The sequence below is a fragment of the Phasianus colchicus genome, chromosome Z (genome assembly GCF_987193195.1).
Source record: "Phasianus colchicus chromosome Z, bPhaCol1.hap1.1, whole genome shotgun sequence".
Lineage (NCBI taxonomy): Eukaryota > Metazoa > Chordata > Aves > Galliformes > Phasianidae > Phasianus > Phasianus colchicus.
Genome location: NC_143476.1, coordinates 21201821 through 21223006, shown reverse-complemented (window position 1 = coordinate 21223006; position 21186 = coordinate 21201821). Strand labels below are relative to the sequence as shown.

The window sequence follows — 21186 nt, the reverse complement described above, 5'->3', positions numbered from 1 at the left end:
TCTCCTAAAGCAGTTCCCAGGCTAGTAATCAAAGTCAATACATCTATAGCCATTTTGAAGCTGGCTTTTCAAACATGAGGAAAATCTCTGTGGAAATAGAGAGAAGCCAATCATGTTCCTCTGAGGCAATTATAATTACTGCCAGCACACCACTTGCAAAACACATTCAGTTTCATTGCCCTTCATGGTGTGCTTACTCTTCTACTTGATCCTTTTCATGATAGTGGCCCAGTAATGTAATTACTTGTCACTTTTGAAAACGAAAATGGAAACATACTCTAAAGAGTAGTTACTCTCCTCAGCCTCATTGCATCACCAAAACTTCTTACCCCACCTCTTAGCTGCACAAAGTAATCAGATGACAGGACAGGGCTGTGTGATGGCATCAAGAGGACCATAGGAAAGGTCTTTTTGCTTTTGGGTTTTGGAAAGCAACCAGTCTGTTTTTTGTCCTGATTACAAATTACTCTCAATGAGGGCTAACAAATTCTCCTGAGAGATGGTGGCAAATGAGTTGCAATAAATGACTCTCCTGGGACAGATTTGATTCTGTTAGGATTTTACCATACCAGCCTTGTTTCTTTCCCTAAAAAATTTGCAACTGCAGATAAAAATATTTACACTGGAGATAAGGAAGAGCCAGAGATTGTGATTCCATCCATTGAGTCACCTGAGACCAACTCCATACATCTTCTGCTATGATGATGTATGGGCAGTTCTGAATCTGAACCAACTACTGGGTAATTTCTGTAGCATTTCTATGTCACAGGGAATGTTCAGATGGACTTCTCAATACCTTGCCCCCTAGCAAAAAGGGCTTGGTGTGATATTCAAGTGTCTGGTGGACCTGAAAAGCCTCAGTCATAGTGCACTTTTGTGCAAACCAAATAGTTTCAGCTGGGGCTGGAACTATGTCATCACTAGCTGAATATTGGTAAGATAATGCTAAATTTTCAGGATCAGAGGGTTATCACAAGTTTATTCACACTCTGTGCTGATGCCTTTCCAGCAGGTATCGAGATGGTTCAAGTCCCCTGTTAGGATCAGAGCTTTGAATAGGGCCTTATCTACCACATACTCCTGCTCGTTCCTCACGGTGCGTGGATTAGTGTGTGTAGAGAGACTCAGCTGTGATGATTTTCCAGAAAGGGTGTGAGACCTTCCCCCATCATTCTGGCCTCCTGGCACATCCTTTTCTGCATGCTATGCTTGGGCTTAGCACCTTTCTGCTCTGTTGGTGTCACCTGTCCGCTTCACCCTGGACCTTTTGTTGGTCAACCAAGGCCACTACTTCCTTATGTGGTCACTGTCACAGATGATTGTGTCGTCTTCTCTGTTGTTCACTTTTCAGATACCTTAAGGATTGCACAGTGCTGTCATGATGTCATCCAGATCCACAACAGAAGTTTCACTTTATTTAAATGTGAGCTGCAACATTCACTTCAAAGGTCTTCTCCTGAGCTCCGTAATTCTTTTCTCTTTTTTCTTCCCCCTTCCTGACATTTTAACCTTTCCTAGGAATGCAGATTTCAAACAACCTAGTCAGAAAGAGCTACAATGACTTTGTTGTATTTGTCCATAATGATCATTTTAGAATCTGAATATTTTTTCAGTGGGAAAATAAAATTGAGGGCCCACTTCCCAGCCTAGAGAGATCTGAAATTAACTGTGCAGATGCCTCATTCCCGAGTTTTCAGTGCTGGCATTCACTGTGGGAAGATGGGTCCCTTCTGGGACACAGTGTACATCTAGCATATGTTTTACATATGAATAGGTTTGAGGAAAATGCACAGACCCTGGGAAGCATGAAAATCCAAATTGAACTACTAATGAACTTAAAAATAAATGCAAAGAACCTTGTAGTTAATCAGCAAATGCTTAATATCTAATAAAGAATGAAGCATTCCCAATGCTACGGAAAACGAAATTGTCTGCATTAACAGTACTGAGAATAGGGTATTCTTTGTTGACAGCCAGCTTAGAGAAATCAGTATTTCATATTTGCATATGACTGCTCTTGTGAATGTCTGTAAGTAGATTTATTTCAGCCTTTGAGCTGTCATGGCCATACAGTGTGACAACAGGAACTTGCTCCCAATTGTTGGGATGGCTTTCAGCTGAGAGGCTGTGCATGGTGTATGGTGCATGCTTCCTCTAGTTGCCTCCAAGCATGTGGCAACAGGAGGGATGTTTTCATCCTCCATCGGGATGAAAAGTAAAACCCTGATTATCAAAATGCATCTCTAGCATAGGAGAGGACTGAAGAGCAGAGTAGGGAGTGAAAATAAAGCATTCACTATAATCAAAAATGAGTTAATACAATAAAATGAAATGAAGCTTAGTAAATGGGACATCTGGGAAATTTGAAACATGCAAGCAAAAATTTACAGTATCTGCAACAGGGCTGATTTGTGGTCACACATGTGAGGAGTGAAAATGACCATGAAAAAATAAGGATAATCCATGTCCTTTCCAGACACATTCCACTTAATGAAGCTTGGTGCAAGAGACCAAAGTTTCAACACGTGCCCTCAGTAACTACAGCAACTTGTACTGAATTGACAAAGCAATTAAATATAATTCAGAACATCTGGGGCAAATGGAGAGTACCCCACTGTCTCACTAAAATTCCTACTCAATAAGCTAACATCCCCTAACACAGCTGGTGGCACAGCCAACCTTTCTGTGCTGCTTTGTAGGTGACATAGAGTAATCACGGGCTCAGCATGGGCAGGAAAGGCAACATCCCTCCATCTGCTGGGAAGAACCATCCCACCAGCCCTACTTATGGCAGGGGTGGAAGCCTTTGAAAATACTCTCATCTAAAAACATTCTCACTTCAGTTTTGCATGCTTATTCTTTATTTATTGGAAATATTTCTTTAGCACGTGGTAGGCTCTGTGTGTATTTGTTTATTCTGTGGGATACTGCACTGCAAAAACATATATTAAGTATTTTGTTTATGTATGGAAAAATAAGTTGACTTACAGATAATGTAAGCAAATTTCAATCTAATAATTCCAATATATGGTTGCAATTATGGAAATATTGGTTTTGTTTCTAATAATAAGGTCTGGTTTGAATTTTATAATTAAATAACAGTGTATTCTTTCTATCGAGAATCTCTTTCTACAAATTGCAAAAGTGATCTCTAAGAATTAATGAAATATTTAAAAATTGAATTGAAAAGCAAATTGTATAATCTACCAGTAAATTAAATATTTAAGTTATATAAAGCTTTCTGTAATTTGAAATGAGCCACTTTTCACACTTTCTCTCATTGTATCCCCTAATCTATAACAGAGTACTAGATATTTTTTCTTTCTTTTTCTTTTTTTTTTTTCTTACTTGCAGTCAAGATTATTGAATTTCTCTAGACTTTTAAAATAGCTTTTGTTTTGACATTAACACTCACACTGAAGTGTCTCTTTCCCTCCATGTTTCCCTCATTAAGATTAATGAATGACCAGATCCTAATTTGTCACAGAATCACAGAGATGATTCACAGAATTACAGGTGTTGGAAGGGACCTTACAAGATCAATGAGTCCAACCTCTGCTAAAGCCAGTACCCCACAGTAGGTCACACAGGTAAGCCTCTGAATAGATCTTGAATATCTCCATAGCAGGAGACTCCACAATGTCTCTGGGCAACCTGTTCCAGTGCTGCATCACATATCCTTGTCGTTTATCTAGAGACAAGTACTTCTGGAATTGGCAGGAGGAAGTGAAGCCCTAAGATCCTGGCAGATGAAGGTAATTTTTTAGCCTTGTTTACTTTCATTCTAGAAAAAAAAAAAAAAAAAAAAAAAGAGACTGGAATATAACCCATCCTTCTAGATTTGATTCACCTCAGTGAGAATTACAATTTTCTGTTGGCAACCTTGTCAAACTGATCTCTTGCCTGTTTCACTCAGGAAGAAGAATCCATCTACAGACTTCATTACAAGAAAAATATCCATAACACTAACATCTAATTTTTACTTTAAAAATTCAAGACACATGTCTTCATTTTACATTAACACCTTCTTTGCCCATAGTGACAAAAAGAGAAGGAGCAGTTATAGGTTCTTGGTGTTCTAGACCTGAAAAGCCTTAGACTTCTGGCAGCAGTGCTATGGATGCTCAGCACCAAGGTAGCAGTGTGCACTGCTCAGTTAACCACATTTAGCCATCCCAAAATTCATGACGCACAGCACTTAGTTATGATGCCAATATGAAAAGATGGTTCCACATAGTATAACCTTGAGTATCTCAGATATTTCTAATGTGATATTAGGTAAAGTTATGCCTAAGAGAAAACCTGTTCGGTTAGCTCACAAATACCAGGGATTCAAAGTTATCATTACTCCTCCATGCAAATATTAAAATTACTGCAATTAAAACTCAGTTGAAGTCTTAGAATATAGCAATAGTAAAGCCTCTTAATTTCTTACATGTGATCAGATGTGGTTTCCGGATGTCACCTCAGGCTGTTTGTTCTCAGAGAAGGAAGAGTTAAAAACTGAGCTTGCTGAAAAACCTGTGACTAATAGAATTTTACCTTCAGCAAATTAATAATCCAAGCATGCCCCACGTTTATGAACTCAGATCTGTACACAGGCTACTAGCAGGACCAAGAATTTTATCTTTTAAAATCTCTTGGAGCCTTACTTCAGAGATTTCCGTCGGTCGTTAACAATTAATTAGGTGTTTTACAAACCACTTTTAGTGGAGCTTAAGAAACATGCTTTGACAACAGCTGCTCTGAGGATGACAACATTTTTATTTCAGCATTTCACCCGTCGTTAAGCTGCTCTGACAATCTGCCAAACTGCCAGAACCAGGGCTATTGTAACACACATGAACCTCTGTGCGTGCCCCCAAGCACTTTGGTATAACCAGTTCTAGCGGTTCTGCCAGCTCCTTGCTGACAGCTCAGGAGCAGACTTGCAGTGTACTTCAGCTGCTCTTGCTGAAGTGCAACCTTCATTTTGGATGATTTTGAGTCTGGCAGTTATTCAGTGAGCCCCCAGATTACCTCTATGAACTCAGGTCCGAACTCCTCCTTAACATGATGTGTTGCTCAACCTTGAATAACTTTGCCCTTGATAAGCCCTCCTTCCACTTTGAGTACATCCTCCATGCCTTTTGGAGAAGAGCTCCCGGAATCCTCACCAAAATGAGAACTAATGCTTTCATTTCATGGCTGCATACAGATTTTGCAGCCAACCAGGAGTGAGGGCAGGTGCTGGCTTGCAGCAGAGACAGCAGTGCATTCAAGAAGGGAAACTGTAGAGAGGCTGCGCGTGCAAGTGCAGTGGGTTGGAGGCCTTGGGGAAAGCCGGTCAGAGATTGCAGTTAATGGCATGGGTACTAAACTGGAGTAAGCTTGGGGATAGTAGCCACAAGGAAGGATCTCCCTCTTTGCCTCTGCCAGGGACTGACAAAATGCGCATTGAGGAACTCTGAGGGTGAAGCAGTGGGGTGGGAATTTGGGACAACCAGAGGAACCAGCTGGGCTCTGGTAACTCGAAATTTGGGTGGTAGGGTCAGTGCCTGGTGCTGTCTTGGGACGCCATCTCCCCCGTGCCTCTGGGCTCAAGGAGTGGTGCTCAGTGACTGACCCCTGTACCCCTGGCAGCTTGTACACAGCTGTGGGAACACCATTCTTCTGGCAAAGCCCTCCCTTCTGTAGATGCAGATATGCTACCTCTAGCTGTGAGGAATCAGCTGCAGCAAATCACAGCTTTTACAAATAGTTACACCAATTTGCTCAGGTTTAGGAGTAATGCTTTTGGCAGAGAATCCTAAACACAAAAATATTTTGCATGGCCTCAGTCAATAGAGCGTATTTTCATTGGCTTTCCTTTGCAAACTTCACATAAAAAAAGCACTGTGTTGTATGAAATGTTTACAAACTAATTCCAGAACAGAAGTGGAGCACTGGGCTGGATTTCTTGGTGGGAACGTATCATTCCGCAATTTGCCAGCCAGGACTGGCCTACAGCCCTTTCATTGCACATCTCTTTACTGGATGCTCTTCAGATGTGGTCTGGGATTGACCTGTGTGATGTGTGAATTTCTGTGTCAGGCTGTGTGTGTCCTGATGCCCTTTTCCCAAAGTGCTGCAGAGCCTCCTGTAAGCATGCGGTGGGCAAACTGATCCATACCTTCTTTATATTCAATCATGCAGAAGATAACACACGCTGTCAGGAAATGCTCTAGGGTGACTGAGTAAAATAGACATCCACTGACTCCCTACTGACATCTCCTTCTGTAGACATGACACAATAGGTCGCACTGGAAAGCGCCCAGGTGCCTTGAATTTCATCTCCAGAGAAGGAGACTCCATAGGCTATTCCAGTGCTCTGAGCCCTCACAATGAAGAAGAGTTTCCTCATGTTCAGACAGAACTTCCTGTGTTCCAGTTTTTGCCCATTGCCCTTTGTCCTGTCGCTGTGCACCAGTGGAAAGAGCCTGATAAATCATAGTACATACATTCAGATTTCTTTATCAGTTGCCATGAATAATGAAATTCTGAAGTAAGCTGAAAAACAGACACTCGAGCACTGATGACCTTTCTGTAAGAAAAACCCTCCTACAATACATACCACACTAAAAGTGAACAAATATCTAAGACATAAAAATTTTATTCTGCTCATATATTTTTATATCAATCCAATTCCCACTTGAAATAAACCTTAAAAACTAAATGGTAAGGATCATTTGTTGATGTCAGAGGATTGTACAGGGCCGAGACAAGACAAGCTCAGCAAGATCTAAAAATAAGGTACGCAGCCATCATCACATTTACTCAGCCTAGGAAGCTGCCCTCTAGGTTGCTGTGCTGTCCTTGTCTCAAGCAGCAGTCAGGGATGCACACCCATCGTGAAGTGTCCTGTTCCTGCCACCCTTTTGTGGTTGGTACTTGAAACCTCTGGGAGTCCTCTAGCTGACAGCAGTGGAAGTCCTTCTCAGAAACCAGAAGCATTTGCTCAGACACTACGGAAATGCAAAGATCAAAATGTGCAAAACACGAGAATTGTGCACTATTAAGTTACGATGCCAATAAAAAGAGCAGATAAACTAATGGAAAATAGTCACAGAATGCAGTTCTATCTTTAAAACTTAACAGCAGCAATGCGTTTTTGATGTGTTTTGTTGTTTGTTCTCTTTTTACGCTGATCATCAATTTACTATTTGGAATATACATACATACACGCTCTTAGGTGTATTGAGAAGGGTGGATTTAAAATATGTAACACAATTAAGATAGAAATTTTTCCCATGGTAAATGGGACAACTGAATTTTTCTCAAGAGCCATACCAGGTGTCCCCTTGCAGCCAAGAAAATTCTCACTTTCTAAAACATAGCACAGATAAGCAATCTAAAGATCTGAACCAAGAGGTTGTTGTGAAGTGCATACTTGAGAACTTAAAAATTCCTCAGACTTTTGATACAGAAAAAACAGACTTTTCAGTACCAATGATCATAGATCTTTCATTACAAAGCAAAGAACAGAATTGAGCACACAGAGAGTGGATTGTAAAATGGCTTATTAGCAGAGGAGATGGTATTCTCCTAAGTAGTAAGCTTTACACCATTAGCAGTGTCATAAGTAAACGAGGCTATCTTCATCAAGACTCACACTGACAACTTCATCAAAACAAGCATGGGAAGACTAAAACTGCTGTGAGTGTTGCTGTAAATCTGTAAATATGATCAAATTGAAAGAGGCAAAGACCTTAACCATCAAAACCACCAGTTAAGAATGTTCTATCTTTCTTAGAGACCTGAGATACCTGTAACAAAAACAGTCACAGGCTGACTGTCGCATTGGACACGAAAGATCACAGAGCCATAATGTAACTTCACTGATAGCGAATCAGATTTAGAGGGACTGATCTCTGTATGCTCTACTGATTGATTAACGATTCCTGTTCACTTCTCAAGCAGCAAGAATCACAGAGTGTTTTGAGATGCAACATGTTCTAGATTTTCAGCAATGGCTATGGCACAAATGCACATCCTTAGTAGGCACCACTGGTAAACGCCGCTTCAGCAATAAAACTTAGAAGCAGAAAAACTGAAAAACCTCACTTGACCTGGGAAGATAAAACCTAAGATGCAGAGAACCATTAAGTTACCAAATTACAGCCTATAATAAATTAGCTTAAATAGAATTAACCTAACCGACCTAAACTGTGCCTACAGTGAGATCCTGACTCTCCATGGACAGATTTTAGTTCTCTATCAATTCTTTCATACAAACCTGGTTAACTGGAAAAAGTGCTCAGCATCAACCACACAATGTCAGGTTAGATATCTTCTCTAATTAGAATGTAGTGTATTAAAATTTAGTACTTCAAAGTTAAAATTGAGGAAAAGGTACGCTGTACAGCAAAACATAGCAGAAAACTACAAGAGCCCACATATCCTTTTAGTTAAATTTAATTTGTCAGATAGAAGTTATCTATGTACAATCAGTGTGCATTGTAACAATTCTGTTAATAAAGTCATTCAAATCTTCTAAAATATTAACTGGCTGCATAGCACATTTGACATTATTGCCCATGTTAAAGAGTGAAAACAAATGGATTTACAATAGATCTTGGCTGATGTGGGTTTTGAAGTGTTCAGGACCTGAACACTTCCTTCTTTAAACCAATGCACCGGAAAAGCTTTCCAGAGCATAGTTTAGCTGGATATTTCTCACTGTTTCATTATAGCAATCACAACACTGACAGTTTAGTAGAAAAAAAACAAAAAACAAAAAAACAAAAAAACAACCCCAAACAGGTATCTAACGTATCCAATAAAAAAGGAGCACTAAATGGAATAAAATATTCCCTTTCCCCATTTTTACATTCTGATTTCATTGAGATATTTTATTAAAACATGTAAGTATATTGACTTTGTGAAAAGAAGGCCTGAGTTGGTGGGGAAAGGAACAGCCAAAAAAAGCCTGAGAGGGGAAAAAAGCTCATTTAATTAATTTACAATAATTTACAGCCATTTGTTGGTTTTGTTGTGTCTTTTTTTAATTTTTTTTTGTTGTTGTTTGTTTCATAAAAAGGCATTATAACTGATCACAAACAGGAGAAATCCTGGCTATTTTACAACTGTAGTTACAGAATTTAAATATTCAAGCTTGTGATGAAAAGCGGCAAGGTGGTCGCAGTGTACAATGTAAACAAGTAGCTTTGGAAAGTGAACAAAGTCCTTGAGAGTTCTCTACTAAGAAATAAAACAAAATAAATCCCCCATTCTTTCCTGAAACATAAGCATAGGTCAGTGTTTAAATGTTCATTTACAAACATAATTTAATCTGTGTTCAGCCTAAAATCACTTTGACATGAAGAGTTTTATAGTAAGATCCAGTCTGAAAGGGGCAGTGTTGAGGTCCCTGTAAAAGTAAACATCTTCCATTTCTTAAAAAAAAGTGCTACAACATTTGCAGCACAGTGCAGCATAAACTTTAAATACAAAAATATTTTTCTTCTGTTGGGATAATAGACCTTGCATCCTGGAAAGAAGTAACAATACTGCTACTGATAGAATATCCAGTCCATATCTTTCAAGTCATGTAAGGCAATTACTGTGTTAGTTTACTGTATATGGCTAAAAGAAGGTCCAGAAAATGTCAGTCTTTGTTATGTCTTCCGGCTACTCCATGTATGTTCAGGTGTACTTTTGTGATCCGATGAGTGTTCAAATGGAGATCTGTGTCCTAGGGGAGACCTTGAACCATAAGGAGACCTCTGATCTAGTGGTGACCTCGGGCCACTGCCAGAAGCTCTGTGGTCCATTTGCCAGTCTGAGTGGTATCTGTAATCTCTTGAAGATTTATGATGACTGTATTCTGAAGTGGAACGGTGATCTGAGTGTATCCTGTGGTCTGAATGGGAGCGGTGATCTGAATGACCGCGGCTGTCTTTTAAGTTTCCTTCCAGGTTTGATCTGTGGTCTCTGCTCCTATGGTCATCTAACTTCCTATGTTTACTATCACTGTAGTATCTAAAAACCAAAAGATTTTATATTAGAAAAGTGCTATTGAACACACAGCAAAATCTACAGTTTTATCAGTTCAACAGATCTACATCAGAGATACACTGTCTTTGTAATTTTGCATTACTCAAAAAGCTTTGTATACTCAAGCACTGGTGCTTGCTGTATGCATACTACAAAAACAGGAAGAGAATTTTGAACAGATTTTACTGTTGTTGCAGAAACTCACCTGCTGTCCTGTTTGTAGTGATCCCAGTCTCTGTGATCTTTTCCATTACTGAAGGCTGAATATGGCCTTTTCCTAGAGTCACTTTTCTTATAAGCATCTCCCTGATGCCTGTCTTTGTGATGATCATGGTACTGTGATAAATGTCTATCTGAAGAATAACTATCCCTGCTACTGTCATCGTGGTTTGTAGTCTCCTTCAGTCTTTCCACATCTGTTTAATAAAGAAGAGGTTATAAAGAAGTCTCACACATTATAAATTCTTTTCTTCACTCAATTTAAACAGCACTTCTACCTGTTTGATTTAAAGCAATGTAAAAATGAAATTATAATTTGACAGAAACACGACCTAAATGGTTGCAAGACAAATGCATTACTGTGAATGAAAGAAACCCTGGAGGTAAGCAGGATGCAAACCAGAAGTGTAGGTGTGTAGGGCTCAGGAACTGAGCTTTTTGGCCTTAGAAACTGAATGAAGAGTCGAAGAGTGATCCAAACAATCAGTGAGTAGTGCCTTTGGTAGAGTAGGTTTAGAACTGTACCAACTTCCTCTCTAAGGAGGGAAGGGCCTAATGAAAAGAAAACATTTTACATGCACAAGTAGTTAATGAAAGACTTTTACTAGCGTTCCTACAATATGTTGATTTTAAATCCATGATAACACGTGTTTTTTGTATAATATTTTGCAACAGTGCAAGTATGGAAACAAAAATAAAAAAATCAGCGTAACTAACAGCAATAAAAGACATCCCATATACCTAATTAAAAACTATGACCTTAAAACATAGCTCTCTTTCTCTGCCACATCTATGGTAACATTACAACAGCTACAAATAGGCAGAGAGTTTCTACAAAATTTACAGCTTTTAAGTAGACATCACTACCACCTCAAAACTAAATAAAAAAAATAGGCTTCCAATTTATTTAAAAGGACAGTCAAGTAACTTGCTACTAAACCCATTACAAGCTTAGTCTATGTTCAGCATGAGAATATACTTAAGATTTCTTACCTGGATTTCTGATTACATGTGTATTCACATTGCTGCTAATGTTTTGGTCATTGTGCTGCTAAAAGAGACAAGTACATAAACTCATTGGTGAGTCTAAAAGTTAATGTGAATTCTTTAGAAAAAGATCGTAACAGAAGAGACTACATTATTACAAACACAAAGTAATTACTTGAGTTAAACGGATTTTTCTGTGTTCCTGAGTATACTTTAAATCTAATTTAAGTGCTGTAACACTAAAAAATATACGCTTGTATATTTAGAGAGGGTTTAAAATTTTACCTGAGACTCTTGGCGCTTTTTGATTGCATGTTTGTAGAGTTTGTGCAGCTTTCTGGCGTCAAATTCTGTAAACTTGGAGACAAAAATCCACAAGTTTCTGAGGAAGAAGAAAAGAGGAGTTATAATTCTACGCATTCAGCTGCCTTGAATTATGCAAAAGACTTTGGATTTAACTGAAATCAATTCAACAACACAAAAGACACTATGAAATCCACTACAGAGAGTACCGCCTTGTCATGGTTTTGTGATTTTTGGTTTTCGGTATTCCACATCATAACATCATGTGGGGCAGTGGGAGTTTAACTGTTGGTGCTCAAGCTCTGGGTACCAGCCTGGAAGAGAAGAAGAACTACATTCCCCAGGGGACTTTGCGGTCACAGAGAGTCTCGAGATACAACTCCTGGCAAGGTCACCTGATGCGCTCTTCTTAGCCTGCTCTTCGTCGGCTCTTCCCCCTTTCTCCCTGCTGCTCAACTGGACGGCGCATCTCACCTCAGCTCTCCGCGTTGTGGTGAGGCCTACCCACCTTTCGGACATTCTCTCTCTCATTATATTTGATTTATTAGCTTCAAATTTAATTATATTGTATTATAGTGTGTTATCTTGCATTCCGATACTATATTTAGTAAATTAGTTTGTTTCTCCTCAGATCGTTGCCGCTGTTTTTAATTATTTTGGGGTCCCCTGTTCCCTTTTTCCGGAGGCGCGGATCTGCGGATCCCTCCGCCCCGCTAGTCACGGAACTGGGCTGAACCAGCCCGTAAACCGTTGACATTTTTGGTGGAGAATGCGGGCAAAAGCTGCTTTTTAGTGTTTTAGAACGAATCTCTCTCTGCTCTCTCGGAGAGTTTCGTTGGGAAAGTTTATCTTTTTCACAGGTGCTCGCTGAGAACTTGACCTTGAAAGTCTAGGCGGACTGCCAATACTCTGGGATATTTGTAAACTTAGAGCACTGCTATCTTGTTTTTGTAAAGAAAGAGAAAAAAAAATGATTCTGCTTTCTCTTTTAAACCTGTTTGCAGAGGGAGCTGCTAATTTTACAGAACTTGGGATTTTTAAGCAGGCTCCCAGTCTCTCCTTTGAATCCTTTATGCAGTTTTTGAATGCTCACCTGATCATGTTGTCAATCTCCCTGAATGTTCTTCTCATCATTTCACTCAGTATTTGTATTTATCATATTTTGAGGAAGCCTTCCCCAAAACCAGAGAATACTGAGTGGCAGGGAGTGTGGAGAGGCTTGGGAGAGACTTTAGAGAGATGGACATCTTTGGTGTCATGGAACTTCACTCCTGAACACCTGAAAGACCCTAAGAGCTTAAATGCATACTTGAAACAGGAATGTTGCGGCTCAGGCAGATCTGAGGAGGCACAAATGATGTGGGGCCTAGCTAATGCTTATTGGGCCTTATTCAATAGTATCCCAGAGAGGGAGAGAGTTTGTGAAATTGAGAGAGAGTGTCTGAGAGCTGAAATGGAGAGTCTCAGGGAGGCAGTACAAAATGAGCGAGAGAGTCCCCAAGCCGAAAGGGAAAATCTTCAAACTGAGAGAAGGGATCTCCAATCTCAACGAGATGCCCTCCAAATCGAGAGAGACTCCCTGCAATCCAAACTCAACACTCTCCAATCTGAACGGGACACTGTCCAAACTGAGCAAGACACCCTTCAATCTGAACTGAATGCTCTCATGATTGAAAAAGACAGACTCCAAGCCAAGCTGGAGGGTGAAAGCATTGGAACTGACCAACCTGATCAACCACAGGAGGCACCACAATTGATATCAGTTGCCCCTGTGAGAGGACGGAAAATGAAACGAATCTCGACTCAGTTAGAAGAGAAGAAAGAGGAGCAAAGAGGTCCAGAGGAGTGGCTCCGAGATCCAGGGGAAGCGCCCCCGAGTCCAGGGGAGGGACCCTCAGTAAGACCACGGTCACCAACGCCTATAAGGGCATCAAGGAGTCCTGAAAGAGTAAGAGGTGAGCAAGATATTGTTACCATTGTTGATCGATCTCTGAAAATGAATGAAATTCGAAGTCTGAGAAAAGACTTTTCACGTCACCCAAATGAGCCTATTGCCACTTGGTTACTTCGTTGCTGGGACAATGGGGCCAACAGTGTGTGGCTAGATAGTAGAGAAGCTCGCCAGCTGGGCAGCATTGCTAGGGACTCAGCCATTGACAGAGGCATTAGTACATGCCAGAATCAGGCCTTCACCCTCTGGAAGAGGATGCTGTTAGCTGTAAAAGAAAGATACCCCTTCAAAGACGATCTGATGCCTGAGAAAAAGAAATGGACTGATATAGAAAAAGGCATCCGTTATTTGAGAGAATATGCTGTGGTGGAAATGCTGCATAGCCCTGATTTCATTCCTGATGAGCCGGATCAAGAGCATGATCCTGAGAGAGTCAGGTGTACACCAAATATGTGGCGTACATTCACAAAGACTGCACCAGAAAGGTACGCCAGTACATTTGCAGCAATGTATGGCAGAGGGGAAAGAAGACCCCTTATAAATGAACTGATTAATAAACTTCAAGACTTTGAGTTACATTTAAGCCCTCTGCGAGCTTGTGTTTCAGCCATCGCAAAAGTAGCTGAAAAGCTGAACAGAATGGAAAACAAACAAGAAGATATAATAGATAAACTGTCAACCGTGCCTAATGCTGATGGATCCACGGTGGTAACAGACACATCCAATGGGGACCAGAATTCCCAGAACAGCCTACTGGAAGGGCTGATCAACTTGGTTTCCTCCCAGCCGGTGTCATCCAACGTCTCAGCTATCAAAAGAAGATGTCCTCCTGCTCGAGCAAGTGACAACAGTATGACTATGTCACGTTTTGCCTTGTGGCATTACCTAAGTGACCATGGAGAAGATATGAAGAAGTGGCATAAACAACCTACTCCTGCACTTCACGCACAGGTAAAAGAATTACAAGACAAATCAGCCACCAAGGTGAACTTCTCCAAAAAGGTGATTGCTCCAGTTGCTGCAGACAACGGAGGTAACAAATAGAGGGGCCCTGCCCCCAGCCAGGGGGGGGAAAGGGATAATAGAGTATATTGGACTGTGTGGGTTAGATGGCCTGGCACATCAGAACCACAGAAATATAAGGCCCTGGTGGACACTGGTGCTCAGTGCACTCTAATGCCCTCGAGTCACCAAGGGACAACATCAATTTATATTCATGGGGTGACTGGGGGTTCCCAAGAGCTGACTATGTTGGAGGCCGAAATCAGCCTCACTGGTAAAGACTGGCAAAAGCACCCTATTGTGACTGGCCCAGGGGCTCCATGTATACTTGGTATTGATTACCTCAGAAGGGGATACTTTAAGGATCCCAAAGGGTATCGATGAGCCTTTGGAATAGCTGCTGTAGACACAGAAGGTATTAAGCAGTTGTCTGTTTTGCCTGGCCTATCAGAAGATCCGTCTGTTGTGGGGTTGCTACGAGTAAAAGAGCAACAGGTACCGATTGCTACAAAAACGGTGCACAGGCGGCAGTACCGTACCAACAGGGATTCCTTGCTCCCCATTCAGAAACTGATTCGTCAACTAGAGAATCAGGGAGTGATTAGCAAGACTCACTCGCCTTTTAATAGTCCCATATGGCCAGTGCGTAAAGCCAGTGGAGAATGGAGGTTGACGGTAGATTACCGTGGCCTGAATGAGGTCACACCCCCACTGAGTGCTGCTGTGCCGGATATGTTAGAACTCCAATATGAATTGGAGTCAAAAGCAGCCAAATGGTATGCCACCATTGACATTGCTAATGCCTTTTTCTCCATTCCTTTGGACAAAGAATGTAGGCCACAGTTTGCTTTCACCTGGAGGGGCATTCAGTATACCTGGAATCGTTTGCCCCAGGGGTGCCCAACCATTTGCCATGGGTTGATCCAAGCTGCACTGGAACAGGGCAGTGCTCCTGAGCACTTACAGTATATTGATGACATCATTGTGTGGGGCAACACAGCAAAGGAAGTTTTTGAGAAAGGAGAGCAAATAATCCAGATCCTTCTGCATGCTGGTTTTGCTATTAAGCGAAGCAAAGTGAAAGGACCTACCCAGGAAATTCAGTTCCTAGGTATAAAGTGGCAAGATGGACGTCGTCACATCCCGACAGATGTGATCGACAAAATCACTGCCATGTCTCCGCCCACTAATAAGAAAGAGACACAATCGTTTCTGGCCGTAGTGGGTTTTTGGAGAATGCATGTTCCAAACTACAGCCTCATTGTAAGCCCCCTTTATCACGTGACAAGAATGAAGAATGAGTTTACATGGGGCCCTGAGCAGCAGCAGGCTTTTGAGCAGATTAAGCAAGAGATAGCCCGTGCCGTGGCCCTGGGGCCAGTACGGATGGAGCAGGATGTAAAGAACATCCTCTACACTGCTGCTGGAGAGAAAGGTCCCACTTGGAGTTTGTGGCAAAGAGCCTCAGGAGAGACCCGAGGCCGACCCCTGGGATTCTGGAGTCGGGCCTACAGGGGGTCGGAAGAGGGCTACACTCCAACTGAAAAAGAGATCTTAGCTGCTTATGAGGGGGTTCGGGCTGCTTCTGAAGTAGTTGGTACTGAAACACAGCTCCTTCTGGCACCTCGACTGCCAGTGCTGAACTGGATGTTCAAGGGAAAGGTTCCTTCCACCCATCATGCTACTGATGCCACTTGGAGTAAGTGGATTGCGTTGATTACGCAGCGAGCTCGGATGGGGAACCTCAGCCGTCCAGGGATCCTAGAGGTGATCATGGATTGGCCTGAAGGCAAAAAGTTTGGAACACCACCAGCAGAAGAGGTATCACGTGCTAAAGAGGCCCCACCATACAATGAACTACCAGAAAATGAAAAGACATATGCCCTGTTCACTGATGGATCGTGTCGTATTGTGGGGAAGCATCGCAGATGGAAAGCTGCTGTGTGGAGCCCCACACGACAAGTTGCAGAGGCCACTGAAGGGAAAGGAGAATCAAGCCAATTTGCAGAGGTAAAGGCTGTCCAACTGGCCTTAGATGTGGCTGAACGGGAGAGGTGGCCAATGCTTTATCTTTACACTGACTCATGGATGGTGGCAAATGCTTTATGGGGGTGGTTACAACAGTGGGAACAGAACAACTGGCAAAGAAGGGGTAAACCCATTTGGGCTGCTGAACTGTGGAAAGACACTGCTGCCCGAATAAAGAATATTGTTGTAAAGGTGCGCCATGTAGATGCTCATGTGCCCAAGAGTCGGGCTACTGAAGAACAGCAAAATAACCACCAGGTAGATCGAGCTGCCAAAATTGAGGTGGCTCAAGTAGACCTGGATTGGCAGAACAAGGGTGAATTATTTCTAGCTCGGTGGGCCCATGAGACCTCAGGCCACCAAGGAAGAGATGCAACATACAAATGGGCTAGAGACCGAGGGGTGGACTTAACTATGGATGCTATTTCACAGGTTATCCATGACTGTGACACATGCGCCACAATTAAACAAGCCAAGAGGATGAAACCTCTCTGGGAGGAAAGGCGATGGCAAAAGTATAAATATGGGGAGGCATGGCAGGTTGATTATATCACCTTGCCACGATCTCGCAGTGGTAAGCGTTATGTACTTACTATGGTAGAGGCGACCACTGGGTGGCTTGAAACATATGCAGTACCCCATGCCACTGCCCGAAACACCATACTGGGTCTTGAGAAACAAGTCCTGTGGCGACATGGCACCCCAGAAAGAATTGAGTCAGATAATGGGACTCATTTCAAAAATTCTCTTGTAAATACTTGGGCCAAAGATCATGGCATTGAGTGGATTTATCATATCCCCTATCATGCACCAGCCTCTGGTAAAATTGAACGCTACAATGGGTTGTTAAAAACCATGTTGAAAGCAATAGGTGGCGGAACATTTAAGCATTGGGAGAAGCATTTGGCAGAAGCCACCTGGTTGGTCAATACTAGAGGATCTATCAATCGTGATGGTCCTGCTAGCTCCCTACATACTGTCAAGGGAGATAAGGTCCCTGTAGTACATGTAAAGAACATGCTGGGAAAAGCGGTTTGGGTCTTTCCAGCTTCTGGGAAGGGCAAACCTCTTCGTGGAACTGTTTTTGCCCAGGGACCTGGGTCCACTTGGTGGATGATGCAGAAAAACGGGGATGTTCAATGTGTACCACAAGGGAATTTGATGTTGGGGGAGTGCAGTCAGTAATTCCATGTATATATACAGGTTTGTGTGTGCATGTGTTTAGTGTTTGGTAAATATATTTTGTTTGTATATGTTAAGCATGATGTAGTGATGTAGAATAAGGGGTGGAATGTCATGGTTTTGTGATTTTTGGTTTTTGGTATTCCACATCATAACATCATGTGGGGCAGTGGGAGTTTAACTGTTGGTGCTCAAGCTCTGGGTACCAGCCTGGAAGAGAAGAAGAACTACATTCCCCAGGGGACTTTGCGGTCACAGAGAGTCTCGAGATACAACTCCTGGCAAGGTCACCTGATGCGCTCTTCTTAGCCTGCTCTTCGTCGGCTCTTCCCCCTTTCTCCCTGCTGCTCAACTGGACTGCGCATCTCACCTCAGCTCTCCGCGTTGTGGTGAGGCCTACCCACCTTTCGGACATTCTCTCTCATTATATTTGATTTATTAGCTTCAAATTTAATTATATTGTATTATAGTGTGTTATCTTGCATTCCGATACTATATTTAGTAAATTAGTTTGTTTCTCCTCAGATCGTTGCCGCTGTTTTTAATTATTTTGGGGTCCCCTGTTCCCTTTTTCCGGAGGCGCGGATCTGCGGATCCCTCCGCCCCGCTAGTCACGGAACTGGGCTGAACCAGCCCGTAAACCGTTGACACGCCTAGATGCACAGCAAGAATTACTTCGCTGTATTTTAAGCATTTGATAAGTGAATTCCTGTAATAACTTGTCATTTTGTAATATTTATCATCATTACTTCACAGATCCAAGTGTGTGAAATGAAGTGGTAATAACATTTGTGTTAATAAAATGGTTTGTGTAACTGCTTATAAATATTGCTTTCAGTTTATGTATGGCTTCTGAAAGATTGTTTGAAATCTAACAAAATTTGAGTATTTACAACTCAGTAATTAAAATTTAAGTAAACACAGTATGTAAGGGAAAGTTCTTCCAGAACTGAAGTTTCTTCCAGTGTATGACATTTGATTCACAGCTTATTTCCTGAAAATATCATAGAATTCTTCCACAGAATTCTAGAGCCTGGTCAGAGCTTTTGAAATCAAACAAGAAATCTGAGAATGAACAGAAGCAACACAGGAATAACTTCAAGGCTAGTTTGTTCTACAAAGGAAGAAAGAAGACTAACTGAGGTCTTTTGCTGTTGGGTTGCCAAAGCCCTAAAGAAAAAGTTTGCATCCATGATTACAGATAAATAAACTGAAGTCTAAAATTCTTTTAGTCAAGTTTACAGGTAGAACACTTAAAAGAGACCACACAATCCTAGTGCTCCGAAACATCTGAAGTGCACGCTCAGGAAGCAACAGTCTGCTCCTCACTGTCACTATTTAAGCATTACAGTTTCAGGTTAGAGGTTTGCAAAGGTAGATAACAACTCAGTAGTGAGCCTAAAGATACTTGTGTAACTTTGAAATACAGACTACGTGTCTTTACAGTATTTACCTAAACCAGCTGGAATACATATTTTAGCAGTCTAGAAATGGTACTGTAGCATTATTTTGAATAATATTTCTATTGTGTGTTTCCAAATGTCTGATCAGAATGTAAGACATGGATCTTGTTTATATATTTTGGATCATCTTAATTATTTGAAATAAACCAGGTAGAAACAAATGAAGCAACAGTCTGCAAGGAAATTATAGCACTTAAATAGCTTGCATATGGAAATGTGGGATATATGTTCAACCATAAAAGACTGAAACATACATTCAGACAGAATGAACTCAAACTGCATTAAGAATTTAAAAGTGCAATATGCTTAAAAAAATAGGGTTTTTTTCGAAAAATACCACCTCACAATGCATAAAAGGATTTAAAGTCCCTTAATTTTGATATATGTGAGTATGATTTTTTAAATCAAGTCATTTGATTTAGAGTGTATTTAAAAACGAAGAAAGTATTCTGCACATCAAAATCAAGCAAATTTTCAGCATACCAATTAGAATTGCCTATTTTTAGTGCAAATTAAAAAATCCATTAAGTTGAAATAAAAGATCCTTGAGGAAAAGGACTCTTTCCCACTGCTAAAAGAGTGTAAGTAACAGTTATTTATTGCTCTAAGAAGTGAGATGACTCCACCTACTGGATAAAATGCATTGCTATGCAATATGAAGAAGTCCACCACTAATCATTTTTTGTAATCCTTATTTAAAACAGCAGAAAGATACAAGAAATAGTGAACAAGAAATAAGAGAAATGATTAAAAACTTCACTGTTTAGTACAAACAACTGGAGATTTCCCTTTTAAAAAAAGAAAAACAATGCAGAAAAAACTTACTTCCTCCACTGTTTTATTTGCTCTGGATTTGTGTACTCCTTCAGGCATTCTGTAATGTGATCCCCAATTTTGATTAGACACTGCCTAGTATGTTCCAGCTGCTCCCTTTCAGAAAGGCCCTTCTCTGGTCTATCCAGCTGTTTCAGTGCTGCTTTGACAGGTCTCATTCTTTCTTTGCACTGTAAAATGGGGAAAAAAAAAGCCCCAAAAACATGACCCACCCATTACTGTGACATTTATACAGGCAAAGGCAGTATAGTTACAAGCCAAATGAAACACAACACTGCTAAGAGATCTTAAAATTTAGTTTTACTACAGGTTTCCACTGGAAGAAGTTGAATTTTAAACTCAGTTGGAAATTTTACTCCTATATAAGAGCAAGACATAATTTACAATAAAGATATTCAGGATGTAAGAAAATAATACTTCAGTCTAAAGGATTTTCAAGGGAGAAGGATTTATTACAACTAGCTTTGATAATATTTGCTACAAAATTCAGCACAAGTATTTAGGACAAGGCCTATTTTCAGCAACTTAACAGCTAAAAACTCAATTTCAAGATTAAGTGTGAGAGTATTCAGCATATTTCAAAATGATGTTTTTGCAATTATTTGCCATTTAGTAGGGGATGCTTTCTTTCTCTGAGAAGATTTTAAGCCTAACAGTTACGCAGATATCAGCAGAACCTGAGCTATTCAGAATAAAGCTATCTTACATATGTGTAGGTAAATAACAACAGTGATGGCAGCAAAGATACATTTTATATGTGCTTTGTTGAATTTTTGCACTTTAATTCAACTGTTTTAAGAATAAATGCTGATCAAGCAGATAGAGTGATTTAAATGATACTTGCTTAGAAATTCCATATAATAACAATGGCATCGTAAAAAGATGAAATGCATATTCTCCTTGTCCTAAAAGTCAAATCAACTAAGCCTCAACAACCTGCAGCAGCAATTAGTATTTGAAAGTGTAGTAAAACATGCTAACTAGTCTGCATCTGACCATGGCATAAGAAAAAAAATGCATTTCAGAAATAAGAGCCTGGCCAAAAAATGTTATTCCATGCACAAACACAAACCAGAATTGTTCTCTGCAAGGACAAATGTTACATCTGTAGAACCAGACTTCATTTATTTATTTAAAAATAAAAGGGAGGGAGGACTTTGAAGAATACCACCATCACTTTGTCAAAATCTTAAGAAAAGAGAA

The 21186-nt window shown here is 40.7% G+C and overlaps 1 protein-coding gene across 7 annotated transcripts in view; it reads right to left on the bottom strand.

Moving 5' to 3' along the window:
* Positions 1-8383: 8383 nt before the first annotated feature.
* CHD1 (chromodomain helicase DNA binding protein 1) overlaps positions 8384-21186 on the bottom strand; it is a 55715-nt gene continuing 42912 nt past the window's right edge. For 4 of the 7 annotated variants that reach the window (XM_090132473.1, XM_090132472.1, XM_090132475.1 and 1 more), the window contains exons 33-37: positions 19975-20153; positions 11506-11602; positions 11227-11284; positions 10220-10430; positions 8384-9999 (exon numbers count right to left, since the gene is read on the bottom strand). In XM_090132473.1, coding sequence (XP_089988599.1) covers positions 9636-9999; positions 10220-10430; positions 11227-11284; positions 11506-11602; positions 19975-20153 — 909 coding nt within the window. In that variant the 3' untranslated portion in view covers positions 8384-9635. The remainder of the gene's footprint in view (positions 10000-10219; positions 10431-11226; positions 11285-11505; positions 11603-19974; positions 20154-21186) is intronic. The other 3 variants (XM_090132477.1, XM_090132478.1, XM_090132476.1) reach the window with 2 other exon arrangements.